Raw genomic sequence first — 18285 nt, 5'->3', positions numbered from 1 at the left:
AATGATCATAAGCAGATTCATGCAAACTCAAGCACTGAAAATCATCCGCAGCTCTATCCAAATAAGTTTGAACTATGAATTGGAGTTTTCTGAATTAAACACATAAAGTTGAACCTAATGCCAACTGCAATACCTCTTCTGATGTCATTGACCAAAATACACAAAAATCTGAATAGCTTTTTTTCATTCTCATTTTTAAAATCTTATGAATTCAGTGAAATCCTGCATTGAAAATCCACACTTCATTACCCAGTCTGTTTTTGATGGCAGTGTACATTTGTTCGTTTAAAAAAAATAAGCAGACCACTGGATAATACTAAAACAAAGAGGAGGGGCCTCTGACTGCCTTGCGGTGGTTCACCATGGCTGGAAGGCAGCAGCTCGAGGAGGAGGTTAATAACAGAGTGAACAGTTCAGATTAGACGAGGTGTCATTTTTCTAGGCATTTCCTTTGCATTAGCACTTGAGTGGAGACGAGCACAGATCCTCGTCACGAATGAGCCACTTCACGCATGCCTGCTGCCTTCAGGTGGCCCCCACAGGAAAACAAATACACAGCTGTTCTAACCGGATGCAGCTAGGATGGAGCAGAGCAAGAAACCCAAAAGACGAAGAGGAGGTGATCAAAAAGGGGGCGCACAGTCTGACGCCCGCTAACCCTGGTCGAGGGTTGGGGGGCAAAATAGAAGACAGTGCATGTTGTTCTTTTAAGAAACAGATGCTGGAAATTATTAAGCACAGATTGTGAGATTTGTCTTATTACAAGTCTCACAATCTGTGGGAAAGAATTACGAGTTGAGAAAAGAGACGGGCAATAGAGTGTTAAGTTAAAGTTATAAGTCTTTTAATTGGAAAAGTGAACTGAATACATTTTCAGTTTAGTTTCACATCCAAATTTGGAAACAACTAATGTTTCCTAACCAATTTAAACATAGGATACATCTGGTTTGGGGGTTTTGGGTCATTGTTGAAGCTAATGCAAAAGTTGGTAGACATTTGAAACAGTCTCTGAAACTAGATGTATTTTTTTATTGCCATATTCTTTATGGTGATAAGATACATGCGGTCAGTAACCAAGACCGCACATCACAAATGGTTCTTAACAGCCTCTCTCCAACCACTGAGCACAGTATATTAAGAACTAAAACATCTAATGTGGTTACAGACGGGAGGAAACATGCTTGCGTCATCCTGAGCATGATGCTAATTCATTCCAGGGTTTATATTTCACTGGTCTCATTACTGTTTCTGTATCATGTCTGGCCTTACATCTACTGAAGTAAACTTTTCTTTTATTCAATTTATCACTTTGCCAAAGCCACAAACATCAATGTAATTTCTGGTGGTACACAAAACGGAGCAACAAAAAGAAGCACATCGTTAAGTGAAGAAAAAATGATGTCAGATCATATTAGCATCATGAAGACAAAGTGACACATCAGACAGGTTAGGGAGAGCATTGTGAAGAAGTTTATCCAAAGCCTTGAACATTTCGTAGACCGCTTTCTATCTATCAACAAAACATGGAAAGCGTACGGGACAGCTGCAGTCCTGCCGTGAAACAGATGTTCACTTGAACTGACAGTCCTGGCAAAAAGAGCAACGAAAAGATGAGCTGCTGGGAGCTCATTGTAACTTTGAAGGATCTACAGAAATCCCCTTCCCAAGTGGGGATGATCAATGAATGGCCATGCACTCTACAAATTTGGCCTTTAAGATATGATATGGCAGTTTGTTTTAGTTAAAAGAAAGTCCACTTTGACACAAACCATGTCGGGATCACAGCAAACAGATGGGAAAGGAGAATGAGCCAAAGCACACAACCACAGATACAATGGAAAAACAAATAAAAGATTATTTATGTATTAAATTGTGTATTTGAGAATCTGTGGCTATATTTAGCTAAAATCCAGCTAGACACTCATTATCCAATTTCAAAAGACTCGGTGTAACAGCGGTGAAAAATGTTTCTGCAAGGTGTTCAAGGGGGCTGAATACAAATACCTAACAAATGTTTTGAAAAGTTGATTTGTTTGAAACTTTTAAAGCCATGAATCTTTCTCCTTGCATTGATGATTTGCCATTATTTTTCATTAATCTGGCACAAATATTTCAATAAAATACTTCTTACGTTGTGCTTTGTGGGAAAATGTGAATGATTTTGTAAGACTCTGGAAATGTCTTAAATTTAGATTAGTGTTAGCAAATCAGCTACGAGCACTAACACCAACCAGTCAATCAGTTTTGTCTCCAGCTGACGACAATGTCAAATGTTGATGTAAAAGGAAATCAATAAGTTAATCAATAGACAAGCAGCTCAACAGAAGCAAAGAAGAACTACTGATCACCAAACGAGAAAACAAAATCAACCAATTAATTGTACCAATGTGGATTCACAGCTAGCTTCACTAGCAAGGCGCATACTTTTACGTTTGCTTGGAGTTTCACAAAGTCTCCTGCTGATGGTTTCAATAGTTTGACCAGGAGGACAATTATGAGAAACTCACATTGCTGACTCAGCCCTTATATGGAGCTGATGGTGGAGCCCCAAGAACATTTCACACTTTGTAAGACAGATTAAAATATTAACACATAATGACAGTAATTTATCAGTCAATAAACAGCATTCTCTTAAACCATGATCAAATGATTTTGAGATTTCAGTTATTTAATGTCTCTATAAGTCTTTAAATAACCCATCAATCCATCCATCCATTTTCTAACACCCTTGTCCCTAATGGGGTCAGGAGGGTTGCTGGTTCGTCTCCAGCTATCGTTCCAGATGAGAGGAACGTCCGGAACGTCCGGAACGTCCGGGTCACACCGGACAGGTCGCCAGTCTGTTGCAGTCATTAAATAACCGATATTTAATATTTAATCTCTACAAGTCTTCTCTGCTGCCAGCTTCTCTCTGACCTTAAGGTCTGTAAATCTGTTCATGCAAAATAAAAGTGCTAGATGAGCTTTTGCTGAAGAGTTTTAAACAATTAAAACTTGAATTTAAGCAGAATGTCAAACAAATGAAGATGGTATAAAGCAGACATCAGTAGCGGTTCTTTGGTGGCTGATGGACAATGACCTCCTAATTAAACTGTGAAACGGCCCTTTTACCACCTTGGGGTGGCTCTGCTTTATTTCATGTGGTTGGAACTCCATAACTGATTGATTGATTTGTTGATTTGGGATTATAGAACCAAGGAACTTTGGGGTGATAGATGTATAGACGAAAGAAATCACCCAGCAGGTCAACTATGAAAGCAAAGAGAGAAAAGCTGAGGTTTTTGAGTGAAATTGTAGCAAAAATCAACAGATAACAATTCATTTAATCACTAATTTACTTTTTAAATTACTGAGCCTGTATTACTTTAATTCTGTAATTATTTTTGTAGCGGTGAAAGGTTTCCCCTGCGAGTCTAAAGGAAACACAGATTTATGCTTCAATTCCAAAATTTAAAAACAAACATTAAAGCAATATTGAGAAGCAACTTCAAAATGCATGTAATTCACAGTTCATGTGTTTACATGAGTGTTTCTATGCTCATGATCCTGTGCAGCAGATCCAATCAGTCTGAGGGGTGCGCCCTGCGTAATTTTCAGCACCAAGGACAGCTCTTCGATTCTTTATCTGAGCAGAACCAAGTTTTATCCCGTTTAAACTGCCGATAGATGAATGTTCAGCTAGGATAGTTAAAATTCAAGTTAAGTATTTAAGGACCGTTCAACAACAATAAGTCACAAATAATAACAAAGCCTTAAACCTAATCGTATTCCCTTTATATCTTTACATATTGCACCTCATTGTCAAGACTTTTTCAGTAAAATAACTAATTCTTGAAATTCGGATTATATCCGTGCATCTTTGTGACTACATTTCTAATTTCTCAGTAAAAGTTTTCCCTTCTGGCCCTACCTGAGGTCGATCGACGGAGAGGGAAAGCCATGCTGCGCCCGTGGAGCTCCTCCGCGGCCGTGTGCTCATGACTTTGGCACTTCCTGTTGTACGGCGCTCCACGCGCAGAGGCCGAGCTCCTGGAGTCCAAACCACAGAAGTCCCCACGGCATTGGATCCATTAAGGCCATGCACGTGGCGATGACGGGGGATCATTAGCGAACATTAGAGGCCATTAAGCTGTTGGAACCGGTCATCAATGATTCATCACCAGACCCCGCTGATCTGGCACAGTCAGAGAGGGATGGAGCCAGCAGGCCATTCCCAAATCCAAGGATCTATTGACTAGACTGACTGCTTTGTTTCTGAAGGGTTTTTGTGTTGTGTGTAGGAGAAACTATATTTGTAGGGACTTCATCGATCACTTCGCCTTTTACTTCTAAAACCATGAGAATAAAAATAGCAACCCAACACAACGTATTGTTTCAACAGTTCATTTAGTTACTTGTTTGAATTTTGCATTATACAGTTTTTCTCCTTTTATATGAGAATTATTTTCTATTAGCCGTCTTAATATCACTAAGTTAGTTTTCCACCTTTAACTGTTATTCCAGGACAAAGTGATATTAATTTACTCATATATACTAAGAGCTGAAATTGTTTTAGGAAATGAGATAAAAGCACATTACTTTGTCCTGCTGAAGACAGCGACTTTTTGTAGCCCTATAAAAGAGTCTAGATCAATACTTTTATATTTTTTTATCTGTCTTTGTGTCTGACCATAATAGAAAATCATGTAGTGTTTCGTTAAAAAAGAAGAAACTTGAGAAATGGATAAAATCTTTAATAAATAAATAAATTCTCAGCAGGGCAGCAACACCTAAAGTCATATCTTTAAGAAAATGGGGGAAATTGAGCAACGACAAGGCCTGAGCTTCCTGTGGTTGATCATACAGAACGAGCCAAATTATCAGGTGAAAGTTCTTTGAGAATCACTTTGCAGGTGCTAAACTCATCTACTCTGTCAAACTGCCAAAATAAAACCAAATGAGTGTGACACACTGCTTGAAACAAAGTCAAACAATGACTATTAGTGAAAAAGCAGCAACGGTAAAATAAACAAAAACACTTTAAAAGGCCTTCAGAGGCTTGATTTAAAAACTATAAGATAATGTGGCTGCTTGGAAGGAAAATAGAAAGAAGTAGGGGATGACTCTATTTTTTTCCAGAGTACTATAGTCTTACTGTGGCTCTGATGGGGTTTTTTCTCAATGCTTACATCACATCATATTACACAACATAAAACTGAAATACACACAGCTAACACACTTCCTCCTCTGAAGTAATACAACAAAACAACTTCAAATCCTTTCAGTTTGTTAAATCTTTTTTAAAATGTTAAACCTTTAAAGGTTAAAACACAACAGCGAGGACATCTCTATGCTGATATTCTGTACTGAAGAGTGTCTGGTGCAGCACAGTCTGCAGCACAAACATAAAAGCTGTTGAAAGCAGTGAAGCAGGATGTTGCAGGAGAATGTGGAAACTCAGCAGCTTTTACAGTAAAGCTGATAGACGAGAAAAAAAAAACATGTTATCTGAGACAACATCTTGGAAATAACTGTAGCTCTCTTCATAAGGAGCAGCAGCTCCAGAGCAGCAGTTGTTGCATAACTAACATTACAGCTCTAACATGTAAACACATAGCTGTGTTTTGGTTGAAGCAGATTGGTCATTTAAGTTCAGATTTCAAATTTCTTTTTCTGTTTTGTGTCTCTACCGATGCGATTTGAACTCTTCTTCAAAAACAGATCATTTCTCCAAAAATAGCTCTTTCCCTTGGCAAACAGTAGCAAACAGTAACAGTGCCAGCAAGTACATTTTGGCTATAAACAGTCCTGATCTGGGCAGATGGCCAATAAACAATCGCTGTAGCCTCTTCCAGAAAAAGGTCGCTCCAGCTGATGTTCTACATCAGATTTCTCACAATGATGCTGTCAATTGCAACGTTTATACACATGTTCAGCCGTTAGATGGCGCCATATTATTAACTACCTACAAGTGAAATATAAGGCAGTGTTGGTAAAAGTTTCTATAAAGAAACCATAAAGCTTTTACAGGAAGAATATGCCAAGCTCTTGTTCCTCCAGATGCTTAACCTCTGATCAGAGATTAACTGGTTTATTTACTACATCTCTTCCTTTCTGAAAGAAATCTTATGTGATCAAACAAATAACTCATAAATGTCTTACCCTACTTCTCCATAAGAACAATATTTACTGTGATATGAGGCAAAACAAAATAAATAGCAATTTTTTTACAGGCCCAGGAGTTATAAAGTTTCCTTTTAAAGGAATTCATATGCTTTAACATTTTTCATTTTTCATTACAGACCGACACAAAGTAATGTGTTTTGGTGAAGTAGTAAAAAAAACAACCTGTTCCACAAATAGAAATCAGAAAACTATGTCATGCTTTTGTGGTAAACAATCAGTACTTTGCAGAACCTTCTTCCATCGCAAGTACAGCTGCAGGTCTTTGGGGATTCGTCTCTAGCAGCTTTGCACAACAAGTAAATTAAATTTGTCCTTAGAAAATACCTCAAGCTTAATAAGATCAGATTTGGAGCATTATTGAACATTGGTTTTTATTCTTTAGGTTTTTCCATAAACTCCTAAGTGGACTTACATTTTGTAATGTTGTAACTTTCAAAAAGCCACAGTCACAGTGGTACTGGGGATTTCCTGCTCGTCACAGTTCATCAGCCCGACAAGGTCGAGTTGGAGAATTGCTGACAGAGTTCCCACAACCTGCAACTTCACCGGACTAATATAAAAGTCAATCTCATGGCCTCAGTCCCCTCTTCAATCAGTCCCTACATACTATTGGAGCATATTGCAAATAAGAATTTGTTCTTAATAACTCAACTGGTTAAAAAAAGGTCCAGAGGAGGCTGAACATAAATGCATGGCAATGTTTTTTTTATTCTTATTTGTGAAAATATTTGAAAGCAATGCGTTTCTTCCATCCCACCTCACAATTACACATCTCTTTGTGTTGGTCTATTGAAGAAAATCCATGTAAAAATATAAGGTATCATTAGAAAGTAAGAGAAAGTGAAAAAGTTCAAGAGGTATTAATAATATTCTTCCTTCCTTTTAATGTTCTTCCACTGAGTCTACTGTAATTTATATATTGATGCAAACTAGTCATCCTTATTATGTAAGCTTTTTAAAAAATAACAAAAAATATAATGTGAGCACAGGTGTTTTGTCCAAATCTATTCCCGATGTCCCCTAGTGACCACTAGGAGGAACTGTTAAAACTTGCTGTCAAGGAGATTGGAAATTATTGGAAAATAATAGGGATAATTTAGCAAGTTTAGCTAAACATTTGCACCGCTACTTAGAGACAAATAGGTTGTTTTCGCATGGATGCTATAAAATAGAAAACACTGCTTAAGATGAATTAGGTCATAGTAAGCAAATTGATTAAATTAGACATTTTAATATGAAAAAATGATTTTTGTAATCAAACGATAATTTTTACATACAAACTAATTGACACCTAGAGACGCTAGCTGACATCATTAGACTTACAGCAAATCTTTGAACGACAGAATATTTTAAATGTTACTAAAATATATACTTAAGTTTAATTCTCAGATAATCATTCCTATTGTTTTATTTTTATTTTTTGTTTTGACAGTCGCTCTGAGTTGAGAACTGGTGGTATGAAATGAAACTAGATTAATCTGCATGAATGAAGAAGCTCGCGTTGCTGGAAACTCCCTTTTGTTTCCATGGCGATAATGGCTTCCCAGCTTCCACTGCGGGTGGACCCGCGTTGATGTTTCTGGTGAGTGACTGAAGGTGTGTTCACTATGAGATATTTTAGAGAGGCAGCATTTCATTTTACAGGAGGTAATCGATAGAGAATATTTCTTCCTCAGTGATATAGTAAAATGTGAGAATGTGCGTCCCACCGTCGTATGTGTATTGTAAACTAATCCATAAGCTCACAGAATACACAGAAACAAAAAAATAAATCATGGTTCAATATCTGTATCATTAATTAATAAAACTTTCAAGAATGTTTTTTTATCAATTTAGTCTCAAATACTTGCACCATGTCGTAGATGGCAGAACAAAGAAATAAGCAATATGCTGAGCTCAGCATCGTGCAAAAGCATTATCTCATGATCCCTTCTTCTCCAATTATGCATGATAATTTACCACTCACCTTTGCTGGCATTATCCTCCTTAACTTTCAATTTTCCGCTCATGGAGCTCCACTTTTCCTGCTCGTAGAATAAAACTTCGGGGGGAAGGTGCAGCAACGCGGTTTTACTTCTTTATGTTCGCTTTGTATCCCTCGGCTGATAATACCCAACTCCTCCCGTCCTCCTCCGTCCCTGCTGTCCCCTCTCTGGTTCCGTCCCCTCACAGACTCCTCTCTGGATGTCACCATGTGGCTGCAGACACACCAACATGAGCTCTAAATCTCCACGCACACACGCAGAGAGGGACAAAGAAAGATGCACAAACGGGAAACTGTACAAGGATGCAGAGGCAATTAATGGTTTTGTTGGTGTTTCCAATATGACGGCTCATTCAGTGAGGGGAACATAGGCAGGTTATTGTGCCACAATTACTGTTATTGTCTTTTCTGTCAGTTTATTGTTCACACAACTTATTATTTCTCTGTATTATAATTAATATAATTGTACACCATGCTAAAACTCAACCAATCCAATTTCCATTAGCAAAAATTATCTCCCTATGTGCACTGTAAAAAATAAATAAAAAAAATTGCACTGTACTGAATGTTAGCCATTGACATTATAAAAAATAATTTGTAATGTTCTAATTAAGTCAAACATTTGTTATTGGTAACTGAATCCTGCCAGATAATTTTAATTAAAACTTGACTGAATATATTGAACCAGTTCTTAAGGTGACCGTTATGATGTAGAGCAAATCTTAGCTGTGTTAGAGAAAAGAGTTACCAAATACATATTAAAAAGTGTATTACTGTTTCAGTGATGTTTTGACTTAATTGCTGATTCTTTTTTTGTTTCTTTTTAATGTGTTGAGTCATTTGTAAGTATAATTTGACTTTCTTAGATAAATATATTTTATAGATTTATTTGAATCTCACTATATCTCTGGCCTTTTAAATATTCAGAATTTAAATTAAGATAACTTTATTAAAACTATTAAAATAAAGAAAACCTGAAAATTGTTCAACAACTGTTTTACCCATGTAAACTCAGACCAGTAAATGTGATATTAGTACAAAAAGTGCATCAACTGAATGCTAAAGAACCTAGTTTTTCCTCCTTCAGTCTCTTTCTTGAGGTCATTAGTGGCAGCAACATGTTTGCAAAAATTACCCATAGCTTTGGACTGAGAGAGGAAAACCCCTGTACCTATGAGGTTGTCCAATTAATGGAGATCTACTTGCAAATTCAGCAAACAGAATGTAAAGTAATTAGTTCATCGATCATTGAAATCAATTTGTGCTGGAAATTTCTCAACTCCTTCACAAGGCAAAAACCAAAAGCATACAATTATCTGTTGAACCTGGATTTTCAGTGTTGAACATCAGCCCTGCTTGTTAGTCCCAGTATGCACACATTAAAAATTATAAGTAGAATAATTTTAAAAGTGTTACTGTTGAAAAAATAACACTTTTCAGAACTGATTTTTTGTCAGATTAATGCAATTATATTTTAAACATGCACATAAATTATTTCAGATTTGGGACAAAATGAATAATAAATTATCAGGTGCATTTTTCAGCCTGCAGCTCAGTTAACTCAAACCAGTGAAAACATAATGGTTATTGTGTATTTATGCAAATTTGTGATCTAAACCAAAGAATTTCGCTCAGAAAAAAATAAATAAATAAAAATTGACTGTTGGTCTCACTCACATCAATATTTTCTAACAGTAATCAAAATGTAAGTATAATATATAATATAACACAGATTGCAACAATTAACGGTTTAATACAGTTTTACTAAAATACTGTATGAAAAAAGAAAGCCAGAGAATGAAAAACCTATCATGTTTTGAAGTAGGTACTTATTAGCATTGACTTCAATTGTAGAATAAATTTTGTGGAATTGATTAAATGTGGTGCAAATATGCATTCCAATATGTAATAAGTGGAGAAAAACATTTATCAAAACTATTACTATTATTTAAAACAATGGTGGCATGACATTTAAAGAACTAGACACACATAAATATTCATCTCAGTTAAATAATTAGGCTGTTATTTTCCTTCTTTGTTGGTGAGGTCCACATGCTATTGAAATGAATCCCTGTCAGCGGTGAAAACAAGACTGATGCATCAAGTCATCTCTGAATTTGACTCATGGTAACCAACTGTGTGCCAGCAGAGCAGCTTGTCCCCTGCAAGAGTCTCCTTCTGTGGATTTAAAATCCTGGACCATCTTCATGATTACAGCAAAAAGTGTCACATCAATCAGCTCCCTATTCCATCTATCAGAAGATACTTTGGTAAAGTTCTGTTGGATTGTGTTTTGATTTATGCTGCACTACTAAGATATTTAGGACAGAATTTGGTGCAAAGAACATTTAAAAATAGATTTAGTGGTGCTATAGTGGTGCAGATGTTAGTTGTAGCGATTTGAGTAAAATTGAATGAAACCAGTGAGCAAAAAAAAAAGTTTGATTTAGTTTTCTTCAACAAATATTTCATCTGACTCCATTTATCTCAAGTTTTATTTTATTTTTATTGTCTTTGTTGGCTCATTTAATATAAAATGTAACTACATTCTTATGGGCTTCACTGAATCCAACAAGTAGAGAGACAGCAGTGATGCAGTGCTCATAAAACTGTGTAGAGTGGAAGAGATTAGGATCACTGCAGTGATTTTTCAGCTTTTAACCCACTTCTCTCAGCCTCTGTTGGTGTGTTTACATCTGACATGGCGTCAGCAGTCCATTCCCCCACAGCTGACATATTGTGGACATCATTGAGTAATCTGGCCTCAGGGGGCTGTTGAATCATTAAATAATAATTTAAAGGGGTCCACTTGATCGTCCCAAAAAGTTTCCAGCTTGCAGGATTAATGAATCCATAAACTGGCATGAGTTGTAATAAACAGATAAAATCCTTCCTCATCCCACATGACGGAATAAATCACAACAAGGCTGCTGTGGCTGAGGAGCTGCCAGCTCCTGACATTCAGTGATTTGTCTTCGGCCGCACCCCGTGTAACTCAAACTGTAATCAGATGGCTGTCAGTCGCCATCTCTGCCCTTCAATCTCCCAGAGTGACCAGCAGCTGCAGCGGAGGAGTTTGAAACCAGCGCTTTCTTTCCTGCTGTATTTAAACGGCTCTAAGCTGATTTGCCTGCTCAGATTTACAGCAACATTTGGCTGCTCAGATTGTGATGCAAAGATGCATTAGTAGAGCTTATGACTGTGTATGTACTGTGAGTGCTTTGTAATTCTAGTTTTTATAGAGTTTAATTTAACAGTGGATTTAGTGAGTATTTATGGAACCAGTAAAATATTGCTTTAGCAACAATTATTTAGATTGTGTGTGTGTTAGTAGTTTGTGCACAGTATCTCTGATAGTAAGATGAGCAGAGCAAAAATAGTTTCCTTTATTTCTTTTTATACAGTTCTCGATTTATTTTACAACGTGATCTAAATCAGAAGTTGTCCAAATGTGTGTCAGTATTTTTGATTCGTAATGTTTTTACACTTTTCATTGTATATAATATAAACCTTCTTTTGCTTTTTTTGTTGGCACAGTTGTTTTCCAGGGAGCAACCTATCACACAATATTTATTATTTAAACACCAAATGATACAAACATGATTGTAATTCTGCTGATTTCTACTGATTAGTTAATTACCTGGTAATCATCCTGAGTCTTCTATCTATTGGCTTAACTTGGGTTTTTTTCCAACCCTGGTCCTCACTGCCCTGCATGCTTTACATCACGTATCAAGCTCAAGTGTAAACATTATTGTGTGTAAACACACTGGTTGAATATCCTATCCTTTCCTAAGTTGCTATTCAACATACCGTTGGACACATTTGATTTAGAAAGAGTTTTTTTGTTAGTGCTCAGTCTATTTCTGCTTACCGTAGGTCCCAGGCAACATGTCATCACTCCAAATATGAAAATATGTTTAAGTTGTCCTCCAAAGGCTCAGACGTAATATGATCAAATTTCCCTTTTAGCCTTCTTTTAAAAGTTTTTGGAGTTTGTTTTATTTTTTCTCTGTGTGACGTGTAAAAATGCTCATCACAAAACGGATTAACAACACGACTAATAGTTGAGCACAAACATGCACACAAAACATTTTCAGCTGTCATGAACTGTCAATATTAGACAATGTTTGACTTGAAGCCAACATGATGTGATAAAAAAAAATCACCACCTTCACATTAAGTGCTTCTATAAATCTCTTTTTCTTATGAAATTGGTATCTTTAATTCCAGAATAATTAGGTGTATTATTTTACCTCACACTTTCTTTCTAATGTCTAAATCAAAGCAAATGTGAAAGAACAAACACCCACAGATTGTGACCACACAGGTGAGTAAACAGAGTGTCCTCTGTACTTTGGAGTGGTGAGTTAGTCTAAGTGCACTGCTTGAGTCGGTGTGTCATAATCAGCCAGATCACCAACAGCAGTAAAATGGCCAGAGTTTGTCTGCTGGTTTTCATTGTTGGGCTTCAACTGGGGATTCCTGGAGCGAGTGCCGAGATCACAGAAGACAACACAGGTAAACGGCAGCTTTTTGGACTTGATTGTACTGGAAAAAAACAAAGATTTAGGAGCGTAGGAGCTGAAAAATCTGCTCTCATTAAGCAGAGCTTCTTTTTCGCATTGATGTCACCTCTGAAAGCATATCAAAGTAAACGCAGAATAGAAAAGCTGGAATTAAGTTTAAAAAATAAAAATGTTGGTTCTTTTGATAGTTACTGCAAACTTTGATCAAAATACTTTGTTATTCCAATTGTGAGATGTAATTTTATTGAATATTTTGTTGAGATCAGTTAAAATTTTATCACCAAATACATTATTCACATTTGGCTTAGAGCTGTCTTTTATCATCAGTTCAATACCTCTGTTACTTTAATCAGAATATGTACATATATAGCAGACAATTTTACTATTACTTGAAACAGTTCAGTTGAAATAATCTGAGTGTGAGATCAGGTTTGATCAGGTTTCTGTTTTCTTTTCAGAAACCGTGTTTATCTCTCAGCAGACAGCACATGCGGTGCTGAAACGACAACGGAGATACAACAGCGGGCGTCTCGAGGAAGTGCTGCAGAAAGCCAACCTGGAGCGAGAATGCAGAGAGGAGCAATGCACCATGGAGGAGGCCAGGGAGTGGTTCGAGAATGATGAAAAAACTGTAGGTAGAACCACAATGACCAAAACTTCTGAATATTAAAAGAAAAAAACTGAAAACTTCTCTTTAACTTATGTGTTTCACTTCTAGATGGAATTCTGGGTCATCTACACTGGTAAGTCAAATATTTGTCAGCTTCCCACACTGACAAGTTAAATCATCTCTGACCCTCTAGTGGGTTTGTTTGTGATGCCTGTGCATAGATGATGACCAGTGTGAGCCAAAGCCCTGCCAGAATGGAGGAGTTTGTCGTGATGAAGTGGGCTCCTATAGCTGCTATTGCCAAGAAGACTTTCGTGGTAAAAACTGTGAGATTTGTAAGTGGCAACAGCAAGCAATGATGTTTTCTTTTAAGACCTGGAGTTCTGATGTGTTAGTTTACAGTTTAATACTTGATTTTATTTTTTGCAGACATGCCCAGACGGTGTTCGGTCAACAATGGTGGGTGTGCACATTTCTGCACAACGGAAAGACGCCGACCTGTGTGTTACTGTGCAGCTGGTTACAAAGTTGGGGCAGACGGAAAAAGCTGTGAACCAACAGGTAAGTTAAAAACAGACCACCTACAAGAATACACCACATTGTAAAAAAAAAAACAAACAAAAAAAACACGCTTTTCATAAAAAAACAACAGGACTTTAATTTTAAGTTTAATTTAATTAATGTCTCCATCCATGTTAGACAGTACAATAAAGACTTCAGAGTTGAAAATATGTTAAGAATAATTAGCAAAGAATGTATAACACAGACCATATTGCCAAAAATACCAAGTATCTAAATGTTGATTTTTCTAAAAGCAGAAAAATTAATAGATAAATGCAACTAATTCGAAGCTTTTCAAATTAGTTCAAATTAGTGCGGTTTTCATAAAACTGGAATGAAACTTCCCATAAATCCAATGTGTATCTGCAACGTTAGGTCTTTTTTTTTTGGTCACACTGAAAATGTTTGAGCTTCTCATTCAGAAATGTTGATAGCTGGTTGTTACACAGTAAAAAGACAGAAAGCTGGACCCATCATGTTTGACATCCTCCATCCTTTAAGGCATAACAAGCTGACGTTTCAGTTCGCAGCTGTCAAATAAAAGACATTGTTACTGACTGAGGCTGACAGCATGAAGATGCTCAAAGCCAAGTAGTGAGCAGACAATAATTATCGGATAATTATCCACTACTGACATGAAAAAAAGGACAGCAGATCTCACAACCCCAATTCCAAGAAAAAATACTAAAACCATTTTTACCAATAATCCATAAGGTAAGCTTAAAGTCTACCAACTCATAATTTTACAACAATGTATATACAGCATGACAATATTACCAATAAAAACATTAGAAAACTGAATTAAACAGAAGCTGTTATGTTTACATATGATCTTTAAGAGATAAAACTAACTAGTCTCCCCTCTTTTGCCTTATTTTCCCCTCAGGGCCGTTCAGTTGTGGCATCGTTAGCCTGTCCTCTGGCCTCGCCACCAGATCTTTCAGGTGGACACAATCATCCAACTCAACTAACTCCACCAGTGAGGAATTCGACTATGATTACTTCAAAGAAATCGAGGATTACCTCAACTCTCCAATGAACGAATCAGAACCGTTCAACTCCTCAGCAGGTTCTGTATTAAAAGTCAGATCAGTTGGATTGGATTCGAGTTCCTCCTTAAACCAAGCCGAGACTATCGACTCTAGAGCAGAGCTAGGTGACAGCAAAAGTCCCAGACAAAACCGTTTCTGGGATTACGTTGAAGTCCCCACCGTCGTAGCACAAAAGAATGAGGACGAGAGGATTGTTGGAGGAAATGAAGCCACACCTGGCGAGATACCTTGGCAGGTAGTGTTACTGAATGCATAAAGAGAATGATTATTTTTGACTGATAACTTATTTTGTTTTGTATGGAATCAAAGCTATTGCGTTTCTCTTCACATTGGATTAAAACCAACCCACAGTCACAACATATTAAAATGTTGGAAAACTGTGATTGCTTGTTTTCCAACTATTATATCACACAAGCACTACCTCACAATGTTTCCTTGCAATATATCATTGTGCATGAGACGTTTCTTTATCTCCACCATTAATTTCAGCCTAATCTTTCCAGATTCTCACAATAATATTTCATATATTAGAATATTTTTGAAATGTTAATTTATTTCATTAATTCAAGTTATAAATGAAACGCATGCAGATTAATTACACTGAAGTTTCCAAGCCTTTATTTCTGTTTTTGCTGACAGCTGACATTTAAAATTAAACTATTACATCAGACAATAAATGTAATGCAAAAAGGTGGGCTCAAGAAAAGCTATGTGTAAAGATTTCTGTTTTTAAAAGGCTTTTATTCTGAAAAATGAGCCTTATTGGAATGCATATTCTAATTTATTGAAGATAAATACACTTCATTTTTTATGCATGCCAGACTCTGTTGGCCCTAAGCAGGCTTTTATTAAGGTGACAGTAAAAGCTGAAAAATACTCAGAAATATGTTTTGGCCTACATCAGTTCTTGATTGTACTGGACATCACTATTTAAACTGGTGTTAGAGAGACGGACATTAGCTGCATCTTCCACTGAAACATTGGATTGTCATGTTGTATCAAACAGATTAAATAGATTTATTCTGTTTTTTTTTTTTTACTTTTATTTTTTTAATTACACTTAATCTTTAGTTTACATATTGTTAGTTTACCAAACTAATTTAAACTTTTTTGGGGGTGAAAAAATAAATTTTACGTCAATTATTTATGGAAAACCATCAGGGTCCTGCAGCAGCAAAGCAGCCCCAGACCATCACACTACACCACAACAATGGTTGACTGTAGGTATGACACTCTTTTTCTGAAATGCTGTGTTTATTTTATACCAGATGTAATTGGGTCTGCACCTTTCCCAAAGTCTTGAGATTATAAACGTGTTTTTTTGCAAATATAAGATACTTTATTGTTTTAGACCTGGAACTCTCCTACTGAATTGTAAACACTGACCATGTGGCAATGGAGGGCTGGCAATATTTAGATGCTTAAACATTTTAAAAGTCCACAGCAGAACTGAGACTGGAGAGTAGAAACCTGTCTTGGGACAAAAACAACTGAAAAGGCATTGGAAATAGTCACTGCTGTGTGAAGAACAAACACGAGACTGTGGTGAGGTTTACATTTGATGAACTGATGACTAAAGTATAAATGTTGCTTTGTGTGTTTGCAGGTGGGCCTGATGGCTTTTTTACCCAAGCTAAACAAAACGCTGCCCATCTGTGGAGGCTCCCTGCTCAGTGAATTTTGGGTAATCACTGCAGCCCACTGCCTGGTGTTGGCCAAACAAAAAGAATACACTATCTTCGTAAGAGTTGGTAAGACAAAACAAAAGACTCTCCAACTGTATATTTTAAAACTGATGAAACTGGGATTAATACAGCAAACACACCTTCAAATTAAAGGGATTCTTTATTCTCAAACAGAAAAATGTTCTCTGAGTTGCAAAAATGAAAAAATAGTCCTTTTTTACGTGAATGGTCCACATAACACTAGGTTAACGCTCCTAACCAGCAACAGCTTCGAGAAAATGGTGTGTAACAGCATTATGAGCACTCAACAGAGTTGTTGCAACGCAGCTTCACAGAAAAAATAGTTTACGACATGAGGTAGCGGCACCTCTAAGGACAAACGGGAAAACATGACGTCAGTAACATCACTTCAGCTTCCTACATGGAAAATAATACAGTTCAGACATTAATTACTAATTTTCTGCATTTTTTACTCACGTGGCCATAAAGTCGTCTTCTCCAATAAGTCTCGGCTCCAAAATAATGTCCGTTTTATCAGAGTGCCAAGTATGTAAACAAGAGATTTTTTTCAACTTCCGGTATTTTTAGACCTCTTTAGCACAACAGCACCCCATGCTGAGAAAAACAAGAATTACAACCAGTAGATGAAATAAATATATTTCACAGCTACCCATTTTTCACGTGGTTACACTGAATTTTCTGTATATGCTTGGAAACTAATCACAACTAGTTTTTAATATTTTATTGTTTCATACAATGTCAAGCTCTCATGTCATCAACATTTCCAGGTGAACATGATGTGAATGTGGTCGAGGCTTCAGAGCGCAACCATGAAGTGGCGGAGGAGCACATCCACCACCGCTACAACTTTAGTCAATCGCAGTTTAATCATGATATCGCCCTGCTGAAGCTCGCCACTCCTGTGGAGCTGTCCAATGAGAGACGTCCCATATGTGTGGGCTCAACAGTTTTCATGCAGGACCTCATGAAAGAATCCGGCATCTCCCTGGTGAGTGGCTGGGGACGCACACTGGACAAGGGCCGTGAAGCTGACAAGCTTCAGAAGTTATCGGCTCCTGTTGCGGACCTTGCCCTGTGCAAGCAGAGCAGCCGGATCCCCATCACCCGCTTCATGTTCTGTGCCGGGCTGGCAGACGGATTGAGCGATTCGTGCCAGGGAGACAGCGGCGGCCCGCATGCCACCAACTACAAAGGAACTTGGTTTCTCACCGGCATCGTCAGCTGGGGGGAGGGTTGTGCCCAGAAGGGGAAATACGGCATCTACACCCATGTTTCACGATACTACGCCTGGATTGTTCAGAAAACTGGGATCTTACAGTCCAACTAAAATATGTAGTTCAGCAAAATCAGGATTTGTTTAACTGTTGATATCTCACCTAAAGGGAATACTCTTTGTTCCTTTATTTGAACAAAAGACAGATTAGTTAGTCTGTGAAGGACCAACAATAGAGAGAAATTCCACTCTAACATCAAACATGTTTTTGTTTTACATAAAAAAAACTTTATAATAATATATGTGTTGCTTGTGGAAAAACAGAGCATTACAGAATCAGACTTTGCAACAAGCTGTGGTGGAAGAATGAAACATCCCTCTTGATATGTTCCTGAACATTTCCACTTCTAGATTGCGAACAAAAACTCTTCTATGAATCTACAATAAATGCGCATGCAAAATTTA

General features: G+C 37.1%; 2 protein-coding genes and 1 long non-coding RNA gene across 6 annotated transcripts in view; 1 reads left to right on the top strand and 2 right to left on the bottom strand.

Moving 5' to 3' along the window:
• Nucleotides 1-8461, bottom strand: part of LOC103138886 (fibroblast growth factor 13-like) — a 24335-nt gene extending 15874 nt beyond the window's left edge. The window contains exon 1 of one of the 2 annotated variants that reach the window (XM_007553273.2): nt 8132-8461. In XM_007553273.2, coding sequence (XP_007553335.1) covers nt 8132-8174 — 43 coding nt within the window. In that variant the 5' untranslated portion in view covers nt 8175-8461. Of the gene's footprint in view, nt 1-3910; nt 4009-8131 lie in introns of those variants that run through there. The other variant, XM_007553280.2, reaches the window with a different exon arrangement.
• Nucleotides 7695-18285, top strand: f9b (coagulation factor IXb). 3 transcript variants are annotated; one of them, XM_016672255.1, is made up of 10 exons: nt 7706-7747; nt 10196-10419; nt 12561-12670; nt 13137-13309; nt 13397-13421; nt 13510-13623; nt 13718-13849; nt 14736-15136; nt 16508-16652; nt 17375-18285. In XM_016672255.1, exons 3-10 carry the CDS (start codon nt 12583-12585, stop codon nt 17932-17934), a joined length of 1638 nt encoding a protein of 545 aa, XP_016527741.1. In that variant the 5' UTR covers nt 7706-7747; nt 10196-10419; nt 12561-12582; the 3' UTR covers nt 17935-18285. The 3 variants fall into 3 exon arrangements, with proteins under 3 accessions (XP_016527745.1, XP_016527741.1, XP_016527744.1); XM_016672259.1 differs by lacking the exon at nt 10196-10419 and having other exon boundaries at nt 7695-7747; XM_016672258.1 differs by lacking the exon at nt 7706-7747 and having other exon boundaries at nt 9772-10419.
• On the bottom strand, nt 11998-12572 carry LOC107836436 (uncharacterized). The gene is made up of 2 exons (XR_001662331.1): nt 12195-12572; nt 11998-12125 (listed from the first exon to the last, which is right to left on the bottom strand). It is a non-coding gene; the product is annotated as an uncharacterized LOC107836436 (long non-coding RNA).

This window comes from Poecilia formosa, unplaced genomic scaffold, assembly GCF_000485575.1.
Source record: "Poecilia formosa unplaced genomic scaffold, Poecilia_formosa-5.1.2 Scaffold3, whole genome shotgun sequence".
NCBI lineage: Eukaryota > Metazoa > Chordata > Actinopteri > Cyprinodontiformes > Poeciliidae > Poecilia > Poecilia formosa.
This window is presented reverse-complemented; position numbering and strand designations above follow the sequence as displayed.